At 51.3% G+C, this 21,454-nt stretch overlaps 1 protein-coding gene across 2 annotated transcripts in view; it reads left to right on the top strand.

The window, feature by feature from the left end:
• The window catches only part of epha4l (eph receptor A4, like), a 50,718-nt gene that overhangs the window by 10,822 nt on the left and 18,442 nt on the right, over positions 1-21,454 (top strand). For both annotated transcript variants that reach the window (XM_080006359.1, XM_080006358.1), the window contains exons 4-5: positions 10,456-10,611; positions 16,785-17,120. In XM_080006359.1, coding sequence (XP_079862485.1) covers positions 10,456-10,611; positions 16,785-17,120 — 492 coding nt within the window. The remainder of the gene's footprint in view (positions 1-10,455; positions 10,612-16,784; positions 17,121-21,454) is intronic.

The raw sequence follows: 21,454 nt of genomic DNA, 5'->3' as shown, positions 1-21,454 counted from the left end.
TGATGTGTTGTGATACGTGTGTGCGCGTGCGCGTCTGTGCGCTTGGTTTGTGTTGGGGTGGAGAGAAGAGGAAGAATAAAAAGAAGAGGGGGGTGAGAGAGAGAAGTGGGAATAGATTTAGTTCCAGTCTGGCAGCCCAGCTTTCTTTCCTGCACTTCATCCATCGCCTCCCCCGTCACGTGGAAACCCCTTTGATCCCGTGTGACGGCGCGCCGCTCATTTTGGAGGTGTCTGCCATCCATTTTCTGACCTATATTTTGCGTCTTTGCGTCTGTCGAGCCGCCGCACATCCGCCCGCCTCCCGTATCGTCGAGCCTCGATCTGGGTCAGCCTCTCGCTTTGGCATCGGCGACGACGACGACGGGAGGGCGGCGGATCGCAAACACCTTGGAAATGCCCCCTCCCGACTCCTTCTCCCCCGATCCCTATCTTAAGCTCCCTCTATCCTGCCAGGCTGAGGGAGAAAAAAGTAGGTGGTCCTTTCTTGTTCCGCTCTCTTCTGGGGGCCGTCGGGTTCAGCCATGGGGAATCAAAGGGCTTTCTCCGTGGTAATCAGTTAGGGGGTTATGACAAAAAAAGCTGCGCGAGAAAGGGCCTGCTCTGTAATCGGATGGTCCCCGAGTCTGGACGGATTCTAATCGGGCCCATATCCCGCTTCTCCTTCATCTCATCACTCTGGCTGTGGAACTGGGCACAAGCGTTAAACACACATAAGACATAAGAAAAACTATTTAGTATCAGCCAATCTCAAGTACTGATCAGAGCCATATTTCTTTTATGACTCTAGAATAATTGTTTTGCACAATCTTGTACCAAATAAATAAAATAATGTTTGACATAGCTCTTGGTATCTGATTTTCACACTGGGGACATTTACCAATACTGATGCCCTAGTTTAGCCTGGTATCTGTGTTGGTACATTCCCATTCGCAACACAAAGCAAAGCCAGGACAGCCAAAGCACCCAAACCTAGATATTATCTGGCTAAGCAGTGTATGTCTATAATGCACAGAAATACACACACACACACACACACAAACACACAAACACACACACACACACACACACACACACACACACACACACACACACACACACACACACACATACAGACACACACACACACACACACACACACAAACACACACTCTTTTTTATTTGTTTGCCCTATGGGAGCAGTTAAATGTACCTTGGGGATGTGAGTTTCTAATACCTCCAGGGATCCAGAGCTGCAGGCCACTGGCCAAAGGCGCCCGCTGTGGCGTGCGTCTGCTCTGACGGTAAGGCCTCCGGCTTCAGAAGTCCTGAATCCTTGCTGATTCCGCAGCATGCAGGCAAATCCCTCTGGCATGAAGGAAGAAAAACCAAACCAACAAACAACCCCCCCACCCACCCACCCACCCACCCTAAAAAAAACACATCCCTACAAGGCTCTCAAGCCATAGGAATGAGACCGGGCCGGACCAAGAAGGAAAACAGGAGGAATGGCAACAACGAAGGGAGATAAGGTAGAAAAGGGAGAGAAAGATATATATGGAGAAAGATATAGAGGCACGGGAGAAAATCCAGGGCGGGCAAGGCAGTGACAGAGATAGATCGGAAGATACAGGAGAGAGAGAGAGAGAGAGAGAGAGAGAGAGAGAGAGAGAGAGAGAGAGTGTGTTCAGAAGAAGGCACGATTAATAGACAGCATCAAGTGGACCTGATAAACAGCCCGCGACGCGAAGGGTGAAGCGGGCCCCGCGCGGACACAGGCGGCGATCGCTCTTTGAACGAGCGCACTCCGCTCATGTCACGGCCTCCGATGGGGGCGGTCAATACCGCCGCTCGCGTTCCATAAAACCACGGAGCTCGGCGGGGGATCGGGGGGGGAGCAGGTAGACGTGGAAGGGAAGGGGATGCAAGTGGGAGGTTAGAAGTGAAAAATTTGAGTCAACTCTGATCAAGCATCCAACTCCAAGACACGCAGCCCGAGACAAAGGGAAATGTCACCATCACAAGCCTCGCAAGGCGCGAGAACCCACCAGGAAAATGGCGGAAAATACGCGAGAGGGCGACAGACGATAGTTTGCGGCAAAGGAAGAAGCCAACAGGTCCCGGTGGAACACGAAAACGTACACGACCACGGACTCCGCCGCTACGGCCGGCCGGGACAGTGACAGATCCGCTGCCGCTGCTGCTTCTCCTCTTAGCGGCTGACGCCAGCGAGCGTCTACTTCAAAGCTCGGCCTGGCGCAAGAATGTCAAAGGGTTTTGTTTGCTTCTTCCCGTCGTCGCCGGGCCTGCGTGTCCGTCCTCACATCAAAGCAGCTAAAGCTAAGCACCGCACATTAGCGGGGTAACCCTGTCTCACCAGCAGCCATTAACCCCGGGCTCCTGTTACACCACCCTGCGAGACCCCCGACAAGGCCAGGTTCAACTAGCCCCGGGGTTGGGCAAGGACACACACCAACACACACACACACACACCTGTTCACCCACTCGTCTTCTTCCTCTCATGCTACTACGACTACTACTTCCACTACGACGAGCTAATGTCGGGGGCGTTCCCGCGCCGTCGGAAGTCGGCGCCGTTTCAACGATGGTTAGGGGTATCGATTCCACTACAACACAACATATGACCTCATTGAGAGACAGACAGAGAAATGTGAGAGAGGGGACTAGAGCGAGAGAGAGAGAGAGAGAGAGATAGAGAGTTGTGAGTGGGAGTGAGAATTGGAAAGGAAAGCTGTTTTTTTGAAGTGAGCTGGGTCTGAGTGACACCAGGAGAGGGGGGGGTCAAAGGTTAAAGCAGTGACAGGTATTGGCGAGTCGGTGGGAGCCGCGGCAGGCTTGACATGAGCTGATGGAAGGCTAGTGACCCGGGAACGAATTTGCGCGCGTGCACACACGCACACACACACACGCACACACACACACACACACACACACACACACACACTCACACACACACACACACACACACACACACACATAACAAACGCACACATGCACTTGCCACACTGCAGTTGCCCACTCACAAACACATGCAGGGAAGAAACACACAAAGACACACTCGGCATATTAACATTTGCGGAATCATATGCATGCACACACACACACACACACACACACACACACACACACACACACACACACACACATAGACACACACACACACACACACACACAGACACACAATAGGAGGTGTTTTTCGGCCCCAGACAGGCTGTCGTCTGGGAGCTAATAGTCGATTACCTAAACAAACAAGTTAAAAATACTTTCCTTTTCATAAGTCTGCCCTTCCCTCCCTCCCACCTCTCTCCTTCCTAGCCCCTTGCAGCCAAACTTCCAAGGTTAATGTCGAACTAAAATCACCCCCGATACCACATCCATGCACACACACACACACACACACACGGCTCTTTGTCTTGCGTGCGCGTGTGCGTGTGTATGTACTTACATGCCAACACCACTCCCGGCAGTCACACTGTGACCCGCCCGGGGTACATGCGATTGGACTTTGTGGTTATGAAGATGTCACCAAACTCGTTGGCCAGATGCGGCCGTTCATGGGCTGCCTGGGGGGTGGAGGTGGAATCAGCTTCACCTTTAGGGCTGGGTGGTCCGACGCACTCTTGACGGCTGGCTGTCAGACGGCGTAGGGCGCCGGTGTCGTTTCCCCCGCGACACGCTCAGGCGCGCACGGGTCTCGGGGGCACGAGGGTTCATATGAGGAGACTAGGTTTTGAAGAAAGAATGCATGGATGTGTTGTTTGTCTTCACATCAGTAAGGCGTCGTCTTCCGTGTTCTCCTCTGTGGGCGGGGGATTACGAGCGATTTGTATCATAATTGTGCTACCCCACGACTCATGATTTACACTTGTTTACTGCGCTTGATTGGGGGCTCTATTGAGACCGCTTCCATATCGCTTCCTCTTCCCCTACATCTATTCATAGTGTGTGTGTGTGTGTGTGTGCGTGTGTGTGTGTGTGTGTGTGTGTGTGTGTGTGTGTGTGTGTGTGTGTGTGTGTGTTGTGCTGCACCCCCCGCCCCCACCCACCACCACCTCCTAGCACATCCTCCCTTTTCCTGCCCCATTCTCCCCGACTCCAGGGCCTGCACAACAATTTTTACCCAAGCGATTGTTTACCAGTGTGTGAAGACGTGCGTCCCTTAGCACAACAGCATTTGCATACACACTGCTGTCTTTTTTTCCATAATTGAATTTAAAATTTAAATGCAAGTCTTTTTTTCGTATACAATGACAGGAAGGCATACTAGACCCCATGCCTTCTCTACGTGTGTAATGTAACACACACACACACACACACACACACACACACACACACGCACACACACACACACACACACACACACACACACACACACACAAACACACAGTGGGAGGCGTTGGTTCCCGGAGTCCTTGTAGGATTTGGACAGAGACGGACTCGGGGTGTGTTTACCACCTATCATCCCTGCTGTGCTACTGTCCCTGTCGCTGTTCACACAAAGCCTGCTTGTTTATTGAGGGCGAGCTGAAGAGTGTGCGCACGTGTGTCTTTGTGTGTGTGTATGTGTGTGTGTATGTGTGTGTGTGTGTGTGTGTGTGTGTGGGAGTTCTCGCAATACCGTGAGGAGTACGTCTGCGTAGTCCAGAGGGCTTCTCAAGGGCTTTGTGCGCATACCATACCAAAGCGCGTTGCAAGTGTGCGGCGGCCGGTACACCACTTTTGCCTGGTTATTTTCCTTGTGCATCGGTTGCCTGCACACATCGTTATTGTCTATTTACCACCTGCTGTGCGAATCTCGGGTCACGAAAGGTCTGTGGCGGGGGTTGGCGCGGCGCCCGGCTCTGGGCGGTGTCACCCTGGCAGACCTGGCGTTGGCACAAGGGTGGAATCCGAGCAGCCCCCACCCACCGCGGCCAAGTCAAACACTGTTCCGCCGCACAAAGATGGATCTGTGCAAAATGACCCTGCCTCGCTCCGAGTCGCCTCTCTCTCGTCCCTTTTCAGCTCCCTCCGACCGCCCCGGGCTCTCACCTGTTTACTCTCTCAGCACACTTTGTCTTACTTCTATCTCTTTGTTCGATGGGCTTCCTCTTTGTCTCCGGCTCGCCGTCTGTTTGTGTCTTTTCAAGGCCTGTTTGCCTCAATACCTCTTTCTCTCCCTCTCCCTCTCTCTCTCTCTCTTCCCCCTCTCTCCCCAGCCCTCTCTCTCTCCCTCCCTCTTTCCCCTGTTTTCCCCAACACCCTCTTTCAATTCCCTACGCTCCATTTTTTGAAGGAGTGGTCCTGTCCTTTCTGAAGTGCTTTGGTGTAATACTTTAGATTACTACGATTATACCCATTGTGCTAATAGGTTCCTCTATTCTGTTCGAGTTCCTTAAGAACAGCATGGAGGAATAGGGGAGGAAGTCGGGGCCTACGTGTCAAAAGAAACGTGGAGAGCGCTCGCCAAAGGAAGTTTTAAGAACATAATTACAATGCTTAATTTATATAATCCAAACAACAATAGTGGGCACAGTCGTGCCAGGCCAAAGTTGATTGTAGTGGTTAACGCTGTCTATTCCCCAATTTTAAAGACCACCGTTCTATGTCGTGAACATATTTTGTCGGTGGGGCTGGGGATAATTTTCTGTCATATTCATATTTTCACTCATTTGGTTGTTTGGCTTGTGTTCAGATGTGCCAGGGGAGACGTTTTAATCAGGCACGCTTCGTGGGTGGCTCATGGCTGATGGATTGCTGCCGCAGGAAAAACCCTTATAAATCATGTAGTAATTGACAGGCAGGTTGCTGGCAACGCATTGCACACCCTGGGACTGTCCACCATTAGTGTAGCCGAGTGTTTACCAGCGGGGTTAGTTTGTTTATGATTCGCGCTGTTAGCCTCTTTGGCTTTTGTTTCTTGGCGTCATTAACACTCTTGAGCGTGTGAGAGCCGTTGTCTGTGCGAGAACCCGTTCCCTGGCTAGATGCAACCGCTCCCCAAGTGTCCCACTTTCCTGCCAGGTCAAGGTTAAGATGGGTGGCGAGGGTAGGTCATCAATCATGGTGATCAGTTTCGGTGGCCGTGTGTCGCTCATCCATCACCCTGATGGGTCTCGCTGGCCGTGTGGCTGCGTGTCACCGACGGGGCCGGAGGTAATTAATAACCCCCGGCGACAGAATTAATGACTTAACCTGCGTCGCTATCCTGCTGTTCCAATGACAGATGCTAATGGTTAGCAGCTAGTTATCCCTGCTGGCAGCCCAGAAGCTCAGGTGTAGATATATCGATGTTCTTTTATCATCTGCCTCCTCCTATAGGTAGGGCATATACAACTCTTTCAATGCTTAAGCCTTGTGCCAGGACTTGACAAAACACTCCCCGAATAGCAATGGTTCTGGCAAGAGCAGTCAACCCAGCAACCCGACGGATTTCAATGGGGTCGAAGAAGAGCAATAGATGGAGGAGACACACAAAGGGATAAGTCAGAAAGGGGGGGTTGAATAGTGAGCGCTCGGCTTCTCGAGGTGGAGGGGAAGCGGAGGCCCCGCATGGCCTTGGGTCTTGAAAACCGATCGCTCCGTTGTCAAAAGAGGCGGCTCGGTGAGGACACCCCTGACTGCTCCTGTGAAGAACCCTCGCTGTCTGTTATGACTAAGAAAGAGCGACCGAGTTGCATCACCGAAAAGAAAGGAAAGTGCCGCGATGAAAGAGGTGAAAGCGATAGGGCTCAGACCTGAGTCTTTTTTTTTTTTTTCGATGAGGCAAGCGATTGTTCTGTGTCGGTGCAAGCCCGCTTGGATTGTGTTGCATTCCTCAAGTTTGGATGTCCATTAAACGGCTTGCCGCTCATGTCTTGGCGTCTCTCGTGAATTGGATCTATGTTGTGGAGGCTGCAGAATAGCAAGCCCTGTCTCACTTGCTTTGTGCGCAGGTCAGATTGAATGCTTGTGTGTGTGTGTGTGTTTGTGTGTGTGTGTGTGTGTGTGTGTGTGTGTGTGTGCACGTTGCTCATGTGTATAAAAACTTTATGGAGTTTCTCGCCGAGCGGCAGCCCTCCATTGTAATCGTCTATTTTCCTTTTGCGCAGATGGCTGCGTCGAGTCTCCCCTTTTCCCCGTCCTCTCATGCGGCGTGCAACCAATTCAGCCAATTCAGCCGGCGGATTCCCCGCCACACTGACAAAACCAGTCATTAACTCCTTCAACTCACTCCTTAGCCCCCCACCACCACCACCACCACCACCACCCCCCACTCCCGCCACAGACAAATGGGGGCTGAGGGAAAAAACTGCCGAAAGGGACCGGGGTGGGGTGTTGGTCTAAAGCAATAGAAGAGGATTGAATGGGTGAAAGAACTGAGGGGGTTTGGGTGGGTGCGATGTCCCACTCTATAAGGGATTTAATTTTGAGCCATTCCAGAATAGAACAGTAAGTCACCAGTCCCTTTGCCCGCCTTTGATCTCCCAGCTCAGGGATTTGGCACCTGACAAGCTCCTCTCTCTCTGAAAGGAGACCTGTGGAGAGAGAGTGAGTGTGAGGGGGGAGATTGGGAAGAGAGAGAGAGAGAGAGAGAGAGAGAGAGAGAGAGAGAGAGAGAGAGTGTCTATATAATAAAAAGCAGCGTTTGAGAGCATTGCCGCAAAAAAAAAAAGGGTTTGCAGTCGTGGGGGAAAAAAAAAAAAATGGCTCTGGAAAAACTGGGTTAGACTTGGGCGAGTGTTATAAAAGAGAGGATATGAGGAGGGTTTCGCAGCTCAGAGCTCGTAAAAAAAAAACTAAATACATGCGTGTTTGCTCTCCGTCTCTGCCGTGCGGGGTTGGCTGCGGCTGGACGGGACTGTGATAAATCCAGGGAGTCTTAACGGAGATTCCTCCGCGAGAGCCACGTTTTGTCTCGGACCACCCACTTCTGTGGTCGCTGTCCTCACACGCGCGCGCACACACACACACACACACACACACACACACTCCTAATGGGAAGCAAATTCTCCAGCTTTGCATGGATATCGACCTCTCCGGTGCCGTGTCTTTCTTTCGCTTTTTTTTTTTTCCTCTCTCCGGGGCAGTCGCTGCTATAAACAACCCCTCGTAAGAGCTGGCGTCACAGTTTCAAAACGCGATTTTCCCAGACGCAGAAGGTTGGGCGACCGCGAGAAGCCAAAGATGCCAAGTGCCGTCACAAGGGGCGGTGATTGCGTGGATTTGAAGTCTTTCAGCGAAGGACTCTGGGACGACCAGTGGGGGTGGGGTCGGCTTATTAAATGGACGAGTGGGAAAAACCCGTCAGCTGGGTGCACAGTATGGGATGGCTTGCTTTTGTTCGAAACGGTCTCCCTTTAAGCCGCTCCCCAAAGACCTGAGTTAGAGGGCTCAATCGGCTCTTCCTCCAGCGTTTAGCGAGGGGGGTCCGTGCATCCGAGAACAGCCGGGCGACCTTGTCATCACCTTGGGATACTTTTCCTGGTCAGTACGCGTCAACGACCGACCATGTTCTGTCACCTGAAGCGGTCATAGACCTTTCATACCCCCCGTATTCTTTCTCTGTTCCCCTCTTTTAGACAAAACCCACAATTCCCCCCAGTGTCCCCTCTCATCCAGGCGGGAGAAGAGAGTGTCCGATTGTCCCCCTCCGGTTCCCCCCACATAAGATATAGAGATAACACAAAGTGCTTCCCCGGGGCTAATCTCCCCCTTCTCTGTTTGCTACCGTGGAGGCCGAGCGTAGCCTTGGAACTCACCCCACCCTCCCCTCCTTCCCACCTCCACCCGCGGGCCGTAATCAAATAATCAAAGAGACCCTCGGCTTAGCGTCAGCGAGTGAGGCGGCGGTGGATTTGCCGTCCTGATTGAGGGAGACGGGAACGGGCCGAAGAAAGGCCCAGCAGGTAGCCGCTGGCCCCTCCGGGTTTAATGCCAGGCTACGCTAATCCAGCTGCTTTGGGGAGGAGAGGGGCTGCGGGACGAGGAGGTCTGACTTTATTACGAGCGGAGGGAGGGACGGAGGGATTCCCCCCCCTGTGTTTGATGGGCTGGTGGAGATCCCATGCGCTGTTTGCCTGCTTCCACAGGCGTCAGCCTTGCGGGTGAGCTCGGAATGGCTTGATGTTTCGGGCGGTTGTTTGGTGCTCTTGTTTGTTGTCAGCAGAGGTGGAAATTCCTTCCTCATGTGGTAAACCCAGGAAGACGCGCTGACTGTCTGATGAGTGCGGCCTGTCCTTCCAAGTGGGAGTTTGTTTATGGAAATATAGTTGGGATCTGGGACCCCCCCACCATTTTATTTATGAGCTGGGGCATGGAAATGAATGCCTCCCAGTGCCGTTTTGGAGCTGGGTTGCATGTGTATGTGTAAACACATTGAGGACAATGTCTCTCAACGTGCTTTGTGTGCGTATGTGTCCCGCTCGCATGTGGATTTTTGTTTGTTTGTGTCTTGTTATGATATAAAAAATGCCCAATGGAGACATATGGATAAAGCCATACCCAGTATAAATCAAGTAATTACACACTTCTCGTCTACAAGGGGAATGCTATCCCCCCGGCCCGCCAAAATGACACAGGCACACACATGCACACGCACACACGCACACGCACACGCACACGCACACACACACACACACACACACACACACACACACACACACACACACACACACACACACGCGCACACGCATATCGGCCACTCTTTCAAAGCCAAACAACTCTCGGTATCGTTTGCAAACCATCAAGCGAGTGCCCGCCCCACTGACTGACAGGATGTTTGGCCCAATCGCCGGGGGTGGGGGAATATAACAGGACCATGCTTCCCCAGCCATTATGGAAATAGATAGAGGGAGGAGAGAGACAGAAAGAGAGAGAGAGAGAGAGAGAGAGAGAGAGAGAGAGGGAGAGAGAGAGAGAGCGAGAGAAAGCCCTTGAAAGAAGAGCCTTCCAATCAAACTGTCAGTCAAGAGAAAGGCGAGAGCTGTCGCCAGAGTCGGAAAAGTGTCACTTAGCTTACCATTTCAGATATGCATTTTGTGTGTTAGCGTGGGTTTGTGTGGATCGTGGAATCGCGTGTGTGTGTGTGTGTGTGTGTGTCTGAGATAGTCCCCACAGGCTGAAAACAGGATACCAAGAGTGACAGAAGTCCCGACGTGCCAAGTGGGGTGGCATTCGTTTGTTAAATGGTCTGAAATGCCGGCGGCTCGGGTTGCGCCGCAGCCGCCAAGTCCGCCGAGCAACGAAGCGTTTCGCTTACATTTGTGAGAATAGACAAGAGATGGTTTATTCAATATTCTCCCTGTGCGTCAATGCGGGGGAGGAGCGCGCTTCGTTTCTTCCCTTTTTACGATTATTTTACGCCGATAATAAAAGGGAGACGAGAGAGGTTAGCCAGGAACAAGGGAGGAAGATTGGGCACAGTGGCGGTAGATACTTAGGATTCCAAGGGCTTTTTAAGACTAACTTTTGCCTGTGTTTGTGTTCCGTTTTCCCCAGCCTGTAAGATCGGCTACTACCGCGCCCTGGCCACCGACGGCTCCTGCTCCAAGTGTCCGCTCCACAGCTACTCCGTCCCGGAGGGCTCCACCTCCTGCCCCTGCGACAAGGGCTACTTCCGCTCCGAGACTGATCCGGCATCCATGCCCTGCACCCGTAAGTCGCACAAAGTCAAAAAAACGCCCAAAGTAGAAACGTATTGTGGTTAGGTTAGGGAGGTCACGATAAATCATGATATACTATTACTTATGAATTTGAAATAATTTAGTTGGTTGCTTTTTACTATATAATAAGGATAGATAGACAGACAGACAGACAGACAGAGAGACCGACCGACCGACCGACAGACAGACAGACAAACACAGACAGACAGACAGACAGACAGACAGATAGACAAATAGACGGACGGACGGACGGACGGACGGACGGACGGACGGACGGACGGACGGACGGACGGACGGACGGACGGACGGACGGACGGACGGACGGACGGACAGACAGACAGACAGATGGACGGAGAGAAAAAACAGACAGACAGACAGACAGACAAACACAGACAGACAGAAAGACAGACAGACAGACAGATAGACAGATAGACGGATAGACGGATAGACAGACAAACAGACAGACAGATAGATGGACTGACAGAAAAAACAGACAGACAGACAAACACAGACAGACAGACAGACAGACAGACAGAGAGACGGATAGACGGATAGATTGACAGACATTACAAAATTTAAAATGATGTCACCAGAGGATTCCTTCCCCCATCTCTCTCTCTCTCTCTCTCTCTCTCTCTCTCTCTCTCTCTCTCTCTCTCTCTCTGTCTCTCACCCATAATGGCGTTTTCTTTTCCCAGTAACTCCTGACTCAGTACGACTATGATTGTGATAACCGACGCGTTAACAAACCCTGACAATCACGTAATGGCAGGTCTTCCCTCAGTACCTCCCTCTTCCCTCCCACCCTCCCTCGCTCCCTCCCTCCCTCCTCTTCCCTCCCCTGGAGATACATGGCGAACGGCTTTCACACACACTGAGCAAAAAAGAAAGAGAAAACACATGTAACACGCAAAACGACACCCGTTCTCGTTCCCCACCAACGAGCTTTCGGTCGAGGTGAAGTCATTGGATCACTGCGTGTGTGTGTGTGTGTGTGTGTGTGCGTGTGTGTGTGTGCGTGTGTGTGTGTGAGTGTGCGTGTGTACACTTATTAGTCATGAAGTGATTTATTTTTTTTCTTTCAAAACAGCTGTTATAATGCTTAGCTCATTGTTGGCCGCCCGCTGGAGCAGAATGAGCTGTCGAGTCGACGCGGATTCATCACTCAGCGGACAGGTTTTCAAAGGAACGACGCGACGAGCCAGAGCGTAACCACCGGAGCGTAGTGTCGCTCAAAAAGTTTCAGTATCTTTGCAGGAAAGCAGCCCCCGTCGGCCCATGCGTGGACCGCGGTCCACCGTCTGCCGCGTCGCGTGATAATGCCGCGCTTTCGCCAGAGAATTATTGCTACTGTAGGCAGTAAGAGGTTGTCTGTGCCAATGGCCCTGATGCCAGCATCCTTTTAGTGCGAGCGCTGATTTAATAGGCAGGGACCCTGCTGAGAATGTTAAGTCAATGGGTGATTTTGGTAGCATTAGCACTAGAAATTGCCGTGGAATTTGCCAGACCTCCTCGGTGCGAGGTGCTAAACTCACGTCTCGGCTCTACAAATGAAGTCGGGTCTCCGAATACACCAATACAAACAGTTATTAATTGAGATACCTCAAGGGTGTTACAGTGTACAGCGAGGCGACCTGCTGAACGCCGAAACATTGTAGTAGGAATATTGGTTGTATGTACGGGAAAAGTACCCGGTGTGTTTGTACATGTATATACATGTTGCACACACTCACCCTCAGAGGGAGACAGGACTATCTTGTGGGCATCTCATGGGCACACACAGAACAGTGAGAAAATAAATGCTCATCCTGCGACTGTGTATAAGGTTTGCGAAGGAAGTCGGCTCTGTGGAAGGCGGTGACATCACGAAGACATGGGATCCCGTCAATATATTTGGGCCATAAGAAAGACCTATGATCAATTATCGGATTTCTATTACGCATTAAATTCACTCAACGCGACGGGACCAACGGGACCCTCGGATGGGTCAACGTTCGACCTTTGAACTACCGCCTCGTCCCCGTCCCCGTCCGATTTTCCCTCCTCGCGTCGTTCTTTTACTTTCGCCACTTTTTTTTTTTTTTGGCGGCCCGGCGTCTCTGAGCGCCGTAATTAACAACGGCGGAGGTTGAATAAAGGCGTCGCCACCGCTGCCCCCGCCGCGGCCGCCTCTTTGTGTCTGCTCTTTCTTTACTCTTTCTGTGCTCTCTCTCTCTCTCTGTCTCTCTCTTTCTCTCTCTCTCTCTCTCGCTCTCTCCCTCCTCCTTGTGCAAAAATCCACTCTTGAACGATGGCAGCGGAGCTAAAAAAAAAGTAATTTCCCAGTTTGCCTCGCTGAAGGTCAGGCCAGGGAAGACGGCGGCATCTCCGGTAATTGGCGGTGTGCGAGTGTGCGAGTGTGCGTGAGCGTGTGAGTGTGCGCGCTTGACTGTGGGTAATTGAAAACGCTCCCCCCTCTCTTAGCTCAGGGGTCCACCGATGTGAAATGATGATTAAAACTGGACGCCGTGTAATTCTGTCCTCGGCGCGCGCTTTCCCTCCGCAGATTTGCCGTTTTAGTGCCTTGGTTCCCGTCTCCGCTCACGCCGTTTGTTTTGGCCTTTGGCCGCTTTGCGAGGGCGTAACTAGCTCCACGAAGCGTAGCGAACGTGAACTCTCACCGTGCGCGCCCCCCCTGGAATCCTGGGGGTTCTGGGTGTTCCTGGTGGGGGTTGGGGTCCTTCCGGCAACCCTTCCGTTCGGGGGCTTTTCTGCCCGCCCATTGATGTGTTTCTCAGATTTTTCGACCCCCGGTTTACTTAGCGGCGGATCGGTAGCCTGGGGAGGAGAGACGACGGGTGGTGGAGGGACGGAGGAAAGAAGGGAGGGATGGATGGAGAAAGGAACTGGAAGAGGGGTGAATTCGTCCCCAGTCGGGCGTTAATGGCCGGATCCGCGCTCTCTGGACAATTTAGCCGGCGCTGCAAACCTTCTCAACCCCTGCCTAGAGAGAGAGAGAGAGAGAGAGCGAGAGAGAGAGAGAGAGAGAGAGAGAGAGAGGTAGATTAAAGCACCAAGGGCAAAGAAAGAGAGAGGAAGACTGGGAGAGAGGAGGAGCAGAGCGGTGGCGTCCAAAGACCAAGGGTTGGAATGGAAGGTTGAAAGATGCCCCCGAAGACTCAGGGAAGGAGAAGCACACGGCAGAGAATGGAGGGAGTTGGAGGAAGAGGAATGCAGGTATGGAGGGATGGAGGGAGAAAGGAAAAAAGCCGGTCAAAAGTTTCTCAGCAGGAAGTTTATTCAGGGGAGGGTTTCAACAGCTTCCTTGTGCCCAGCGGAGGCCTTGCAAAAAAAAAAAAAAAAAAAAAATGCGGCATGTGCGTCGTATTAGTGCCACCCTGCTCCCCCCTCTCGCCGCTACTTCCCTGGGCGGATTAATTACTGTGCGTCAGTCACAGCTGACGGCTCTCCCACGCCCCCTCTCTCTCGCTCTCTCTCTCTCTCTTTCTCTCTCTCTCCACAGGTAGAGCCCAGAGTGGCTAGAGCGACAGGCCTGTGCTCGGTGCGACTGCGTGTTGGAGATCCAAGTCGTAAAGTTATACGGCACAAATGCAATTCCTGCCATGGCAACCAAGTGGCACCACACAAAACACTCTCCCAACTGAAGTGCAGAACGCGCGCACGCACACACGCACACACACACACACACACACACACACACACACACACACACACACACACACACACACACACACACACAGAGGCCTCGGCTTGGAAGGCGAAAGTCGTCCCAGAGACTGTATGGGATGGGTCTAAATAGGACGAACCCTGCCCGGGCATTAATATCACCTTTGTCCTCCACTCTTTATGACCGGAATGGCCATAAGGAAAAAAAAATGAAAAGAAAAACACAGATAAGAGTCCAGTAATAGCTCTATATCTCTCACACGGAACCTTGGCCATTGACAAAGGCGCCATTATAATGACCGCTCGGCTCAGGCACCTTAATTTAGAACGCCCATCTGTAACTGGCTCCCTTTGTCTGTCTGGGGGGGGATGAGAAGAGAGAGAGAGAGAGAGAGAGAGAGAGAACGAGTGAGATAAGGGAGGTGGGGGGGGGCCTCTGTGTTTCATCATGATTTTTAATGGGAATCATTAATGGATTTTTTTCGGGCACGGATATTAAACGCCACGTATTCTGAAATCCTTTTGTTGCCATTTCCTCCGTCTCTCCCACGCAGACATGCTAACATGCGCACACACACACACACGCACACACACGCACGCGTGCGTGCCCACGCACATACACGCACGCACGCACACACACACACACACACACACACACACACACACGCAGGACTAGTAGTTACTTAACAGGTAATATCACAGTGTATTCAGAGTACAAACTCTCTCTCTCTCTCTCTCACTCTCTTGCTCTCTCTCTCGCTCTCTGGGTCCTCATGCATACACACTTCACTGTACTAATAACTGGCTTTCCACTTTTGCTGGGCCAATGGAGCATGTTTGTCTTTTCACTCTATTCTTCCCCTTCTCTCTCTCTCTCTATTTATCCCTCTCGCTCTTTCTCTCTCCCTCCATCTCTCCCGCTGTAGACTAGTGTTTTGCTGAACCCCTGGTAGACCAGCTGGGCTAAAGTGCATACATATATACAGTATAATGTACTGCATATTTGTGGCATAAACACACACACACACACACATACAAACACAGACACACACACACACATACACACACACACACACACACACACACACACACACACACACACACACACACACACACACACACACACACACATACATTCTTGTACTGCTATCAAAGTGACAACCGAGTAAACACACCTGGTCAGTGAGGACACACGTTTATGGTCCACTTTTAAACCAAAAAAATAGTCAATTCTGAGACTGGTCCTCACAAGTACAATCAAACAAAGACAACACACACACACACACACACACACACACACACACACACACACACACACACACACACAAACACACACACACACACACACACTCATTTTGTGGACACGCACTCACAAGTTTTATTTCAAACCCTGCACTTCAGATCTATATAGGCTTGTTTTACCGCACTCGGGTGACACACTCACACTCCTTCAATCCCCTCCACTCTCTTCGCCTCCTGTTCTCTCCGTGCCTGTGTGAAATCGCTCATCGCCACTCGGCTCCTCCAAAAATAACACTGATAATTAATTTCCGTTGTGAAATGATTCGTCCGTGGGCTGACTAGCTTTCATATTTCACCCCGCATCGATCCCCACCGCCCGCACACGCGCGCTTCATTAGTTAGAGACGGAGCGAGAGAGCAACAGACAAAGGGAGAAATGCGGAGAGAGAGAGAAAGAGGAGGGATGGGGTGGGGGCTAAGTCAATTACTGTTGCGCATGTTTGAAAGCAACGGCACAAAAACACATTAATTACAATATGGCAGACATGTAAATTGGAATTGATGAGCTTCGGAGGTGGGCGAGTGCGCGTGGCGTCTCCCAGCGCCGCTCCCATATTAAAAAAATACACTATGGCATTCCGGTTTGGGGAGGGCCCCCCGAGCATCAAAGCGGGAGAGAAAAAAAAAGTTAATAACAGGGCCTAAAGCAAACTTTGTCCAGAGTTATGACCGGGTGCCATGAAGCTCAACTGTTAGCAGCGGGGTTTTGGGCACCCGGCCACCTCCAGCCGAGACGCCCGACACATGAATGGTAAAGAAATCTGCCGGACCGATCGGGTTCCAGCCAATGTGCTGAATTAACTGGGTTGAAATCTGACCCTCCCTCGCTGTAATGGATAATGGACAGGACGTTAAATGGGAACCCAAGCCTTTAGTCCCAATAAAAAGGGGACAGCCCACTGGGAATGTTAACATCTGTTTCGTTCCATTATATATATACTGTATATACTGTATGTGTGTGTGTATTTATTCCCTTTTGTGACAGGCAATCCAGTCTTATCCAAGATTTCCGCCTGTTGCGACAAGCGAATGCGAAGTTGATCACAGCAAAATAACATTCCTATCCCTCCATCCCCTCTGCCAGCTGGAGGGCACATTGTACCATTGCATTAGCACAGAAAATTTGCTGCTGCAGTCTCGGGCTAACAGCCTATCTCTCTCTCTCCTTCCTCCCAATTCAATTTCTCCCAACACCAGGGCCACCGTCGGCGCCGCTCAACCTCATCTCCAACGTCAACGAGACCTCGGTCAACCTGGAGTGGAGCGTTCCGCTGAGCTCAGGCGGCCGCCAGGACCTCACCTACAACGTGGTGTGCAAGCGCTGCGGGCCCGAGGGCCGGCGCTGCCAGTCGTGCGGCAACGGCGTCCACTTCAGCCCGCAGCAGCTGAGCCTGCGGGGCACGCGGGTGTCCATCAACGACCTGCAGGCGCACACCAACTACACCTTTGAGATCTGGGCCGTCAACGGCGTGTCGCCGCAGAGCCCCGGGCCCGAGCAGGCCGTGTCGGTCACCGTCACCACCAACCAGGCCGGTGAGTGCGACTGTGAGGGGGTTCATGGGAACATTATGGGATCCATGGATCCAGGGTTTTATGGTATACAGGGATCCAGGGAGGGGTTACGGGATCCATGGGTCCCGGGGGTGAATGTAGGATCCGGGGTCCATGGGTTTGTGGAATACAGGGGTTGATCGTGGCACCTAAGGGTCCGTGGGTGGATTGTGGGATCCAGGGCTCTAGGGGGCGATTGTGGAATACATGGGTCCATGGGTGAAGGATTGTGGGGAAAGAAGGCTGTGGCACAAGTCAAGGGACAGGTGTTTGTTTTGCTTGAGGATTCGAGGGTTCGTCGAAACGTGTTTGTGAAAGGCCGTGAATAATTTATGTGAAAGCGAGATGATTACTGACAAGCATAATCGATTTATTTTTTAGTAGCCAGTGATAATTTTCTGGAGGATTTCTTTGAAAAAAACGTTTTTTTTTTCTTCGTCTTTCGTAATTAAACCCGGGGACCCCAGGATGGAGATAGCGGTGGGAAGGGGGGCAGTGCTATATTTAGCTGGCACGCTAATGAATTAGATGAGTTGTTATTGATCTGCGGAGGGAACGTGTGCGAGTTATGTGTGTATCTATAATCATTTAGATCATGATTACAGCTGCTAGACGACTCTCTGTGTCCCCCGTGCCCCCCAGGGTGCATTCAAGAGCCCCCGTCGTTTTGTCATTTGGCTATTTTGTAACCCCGTTGTCGTGCAAATGAGTTTTTACGACTCTGCCCTTTTCCCCCTTTCCTTCTATCCCTCCCCTCCTCCCTTCTTATTGCTTATCATTACCTTTGTCACTTTATCCTTTTTCTTCTTTTCTTTTTTTTTTTTACTGCTCTTGGGTGGCGGGGCAGCTTTCTTCTTCTTCTTCTTCTTCTTCTTCTTCTTCTTCTTTTTAACGCCTGTTGTTCATCGCTTATTTCCATTCTTTGAGAGAATGCAAACGTCTCCCAGTTCGGCTCGGCTCTTCTGTTGGAGGACTCAGCGACCTGATATATCAGCTGGGGTCACGGAGCAGGAGGAGGAGATGAATAGATTGGCTCCCTGCGGTACAGCTGCAGGGGGGAATCTATGTGTGTGTGTGTGTGTGTGTGTGTGTGTGTGTGTGTGTGTGTGTGTGTGTGTGTGTGTGTGTGTGTGTGTGGTGGGGTGTTGGGGCGGGGTAACAGAACTCCAGAAGGAACCCCTCTCTCTGGTAAAGGCATGTATTCGATGGACACATGCATGCACATGTAGATCTACAGTACAATACACATACACATAACGGGAAGTTTTGGAAACATAATGATAACTATACGACACACACACACTTAAACAGGAAAATCAGGAAAAGACGCTTTCCCCTTCTAGAGTTTCCAGCTGCTGACTCCATGCAACTAATCCAAACGAGAATGGTTGAGAAACACGCATCAGTGCTGAGTAAAAGGCAACATCAGCTGTGACACACTGTGCGTGTGGGTGTGCGCGTGTGTGCGCGTTTGTGTGTGTTTGTGTGTGGGTGAACTGTGAGTCACTGATTCTTACGGGAAGGCACCAGTTGACAGCGCACGTACATCGTCCCCTCAAAACAATATCCGCGCCTATGTTTCCATGTGCATGGGTGCCCAGATTTACATGTGTGTAATGTGTATGTGTGTGTGCGCGCGTGTGTTAAGGAGAATGGCCCCGCTCTGATTGGATTTCTCCTCGCTAATGCTCGGTAGGGGCTTTTTGGGAGCTCTGATTTCAGCCGCCGGTAATCCAGCCATCCAGTCATCTGCGGCTGTCCCGCTCCCTCTAAAGCCCCGCGCCCAGACACCGTGGATTACACGTTTATTGTGATAGATTTATTAGGATTTAGAAGCCCCGCGGAAAAGACCCCGCCCACCTCCCCAACCCCCCCGCCACCTTCGTCGAGTTTCGTCTGGAGCGGGAAAGAGAGGAGGAGAATGTCAGGGAGGGACAGAGACAGGAAAGACAACAACCGATGAGCTGAAGTTAAAATGTAATATCAACTGTGCTTGTGCCCTAGGATTTTATTACTTGTGTCTGTGCAGGCCTCGGATATTTATTTGTGTGTGTGTGTGTGTGTGTGTGTGTGTGTGTGTGTGTGTGTGTGTGAGTGTGTGTGTGTGTGTGTGTGTGTGTGTGTGTGTGTGTGTGTGTGTGTGTGTGTGTGTGTGTGTGTGTGTGTGTGTGTGTGTGTGTGTATCTGTTCTGTGTGAGTAGGTCAGAGTTTGTGTCCCACCATGAACTATTCCCCTGTTGTAAATCAGCCAGGGTGTTGTCATGTCATTGTTGCGGAAAGGACGAGGTGTGTGTGTGTGTGTGTGTGTGTGTGTGTGTGTGTGTGTGTGTGTGTGTGTGTGTGTGTGTGTGTGTGTGTGTGTGTGTGTGTGTGTGTGTGTTTGTGTGCGCGTGTGCGTGTGTGTGAATTTGGTTTGATGGTTGTCCACCTTTCTAAACTGTTTCACTAGTTTGTGTATTTTTGTGTTTGTGGGTGGAGAGAGAGGGTGAAAGAGAGAGAGAGAGAGTGGGAGAGAGACAGAGAGGGAAGGATAGGAAGTAAGGTGTTTATGTCTCTATCCTACAGCACTTGGGCTTATGTGACGAGGGGTGAATTAGTGCATGAAAAAGTGTGTGTGGGCACGTTTCCATCTCTGTGGCAAATTGAACCGACATGCATGTGGAAGTGTGTCCGACACCCTGGGGGAAAACAAAATCCCCCCCCCCTCTCACCTCACCTTCATTTCCTCGGTAGCGGCTTTTTGCGCAGCTCCAACCTGGCAACCGGGCTCCAATCTGGCAACCACATGTGCTCCGCTTCTCCCACTGTCTCCTTTAATGTCGGACCACGATCGAGCGCATACTCCCCCCGCTGCGCAAGCTGACCGCAGCTGCTGCTGGCGGCCCAAAATCTCTCGTTGCTGACATGTTTGCAAAGACAAACCCGCCCACTCCACAAACTCTCTCTCTCTCTCTCTCTCTCTCTCTCTCTCTCTCTCTCAAAAATGACATTCACCGGGGAGGACGGCGATTTCACACTCCCAAAACTCTGTGCCTTTGCGTAGTCGCCTTCAGCGCAGGGAAAGGAAGCGTGATGGAGTTTTCTTATTTTCTTCTTTGCCGGTGTATGTGCGCATTTCCATCTGTCTGTTTGTGTAATGAGGTACTTTATGTGGCTTTGTGTATATGAAATGAGATGTGAATATTCATATCGTCTGCGCTTAGTATTCCACCGGCGATGTTGCCCACGCATGCGCTCAGAGAGGCGGTGAGAAAATTGCAGCTGTGCCCCACATATTTAAATTCATGTTACAGAGGTGGCAACTAGACTTAGCAAAGGGTCCCTCCAAACTTTTATCCCACATTCACTCTTCTTCTCGAAGTCGACTGCCTTACATATTGTATCTTTATCAGCGTGAAACCCCCTATCCCTCCTCAGTTTTGATTGATCGCTCAATCGATGCCCCTCCCGTTTTTTAACCTTGCCATGTTCCAGTGTATGGGATCTCAGAAGGGACCACTCAAAAAATCACTCATCTTTATCTCCGGGTTCACCCGGGGGAGGGAGGGAGGGGAAACGGCAACAGGAGGAGCAGAACATGATTAAAACGCCATATCTGTCATCTTTTGGAGGAAAGATGGATGTGTGGATTACCCAAAGGGCAATGAGGGCCCGTGACCCCTCTGGGGGATCGACTTTCTGCGCGGCGGGGGAAACCTCCTCGGCCGGCTCCGTGGGGGCCTTCAAATTGGCTCCGGCTGCCAGACGCTCCGGAGCAAGATTGATCGGAGGGTTACAAATGGCCCGCATCTAATTGTTTAACGGAGACGCAACACATTAGGCCGGCGGGATGACAAAACCCTGGGCAAATTTATTTACAGTGGTTCACCCGCCTACCGACCCCACCACAGAATCTTCTGCTCCGTCCCACGCCGGCCATTGAAACCCGAGCCATGGACGCCGCTTGGACTCCTGGCCCGTTTGAACTCAATCCCGCACTAAAAGCCCGGGGTTCTCTTTTAGCATTAGCACGCACGGCTAGCCTCCCTGGAGCCTCTGGACGGAGGGAGGGAAATGTATATCATTTCATAGATAATCCAATCAGAATCGGATGACAGGGGAACTCTCATTAATCACCCTGTCATATTTTTCTTTTAAAAGGCAGATGGTATTGAAGGAGCAAGGTTATAGAATGCGGCTGAAGGCGGAGGTCAAAGAATCAACTTTCATTGTTTCAATGGAAGTGAAATCCAAGAACCATTACTTTAAAAATGCTCTCGTCCTCGTGATTTTCTTTTATGGTGTGTGAGAGTGTGTCTTGTCTGTTGCTTTATGGC

This window comes from Zeus faber (assembly GCF_960531495.2).
Source record: "Zeus faber genome assembly, chromosome: 9".
Lineage (NCBI taxonomy): Eukaryota > Metazoa > Chordata > Actinopteri > Zeiformes > Zeidae > Zeus > Zeus faber.
This window is presented reverse-complemented; position numbering and strand designations above follow the sequence as displayed.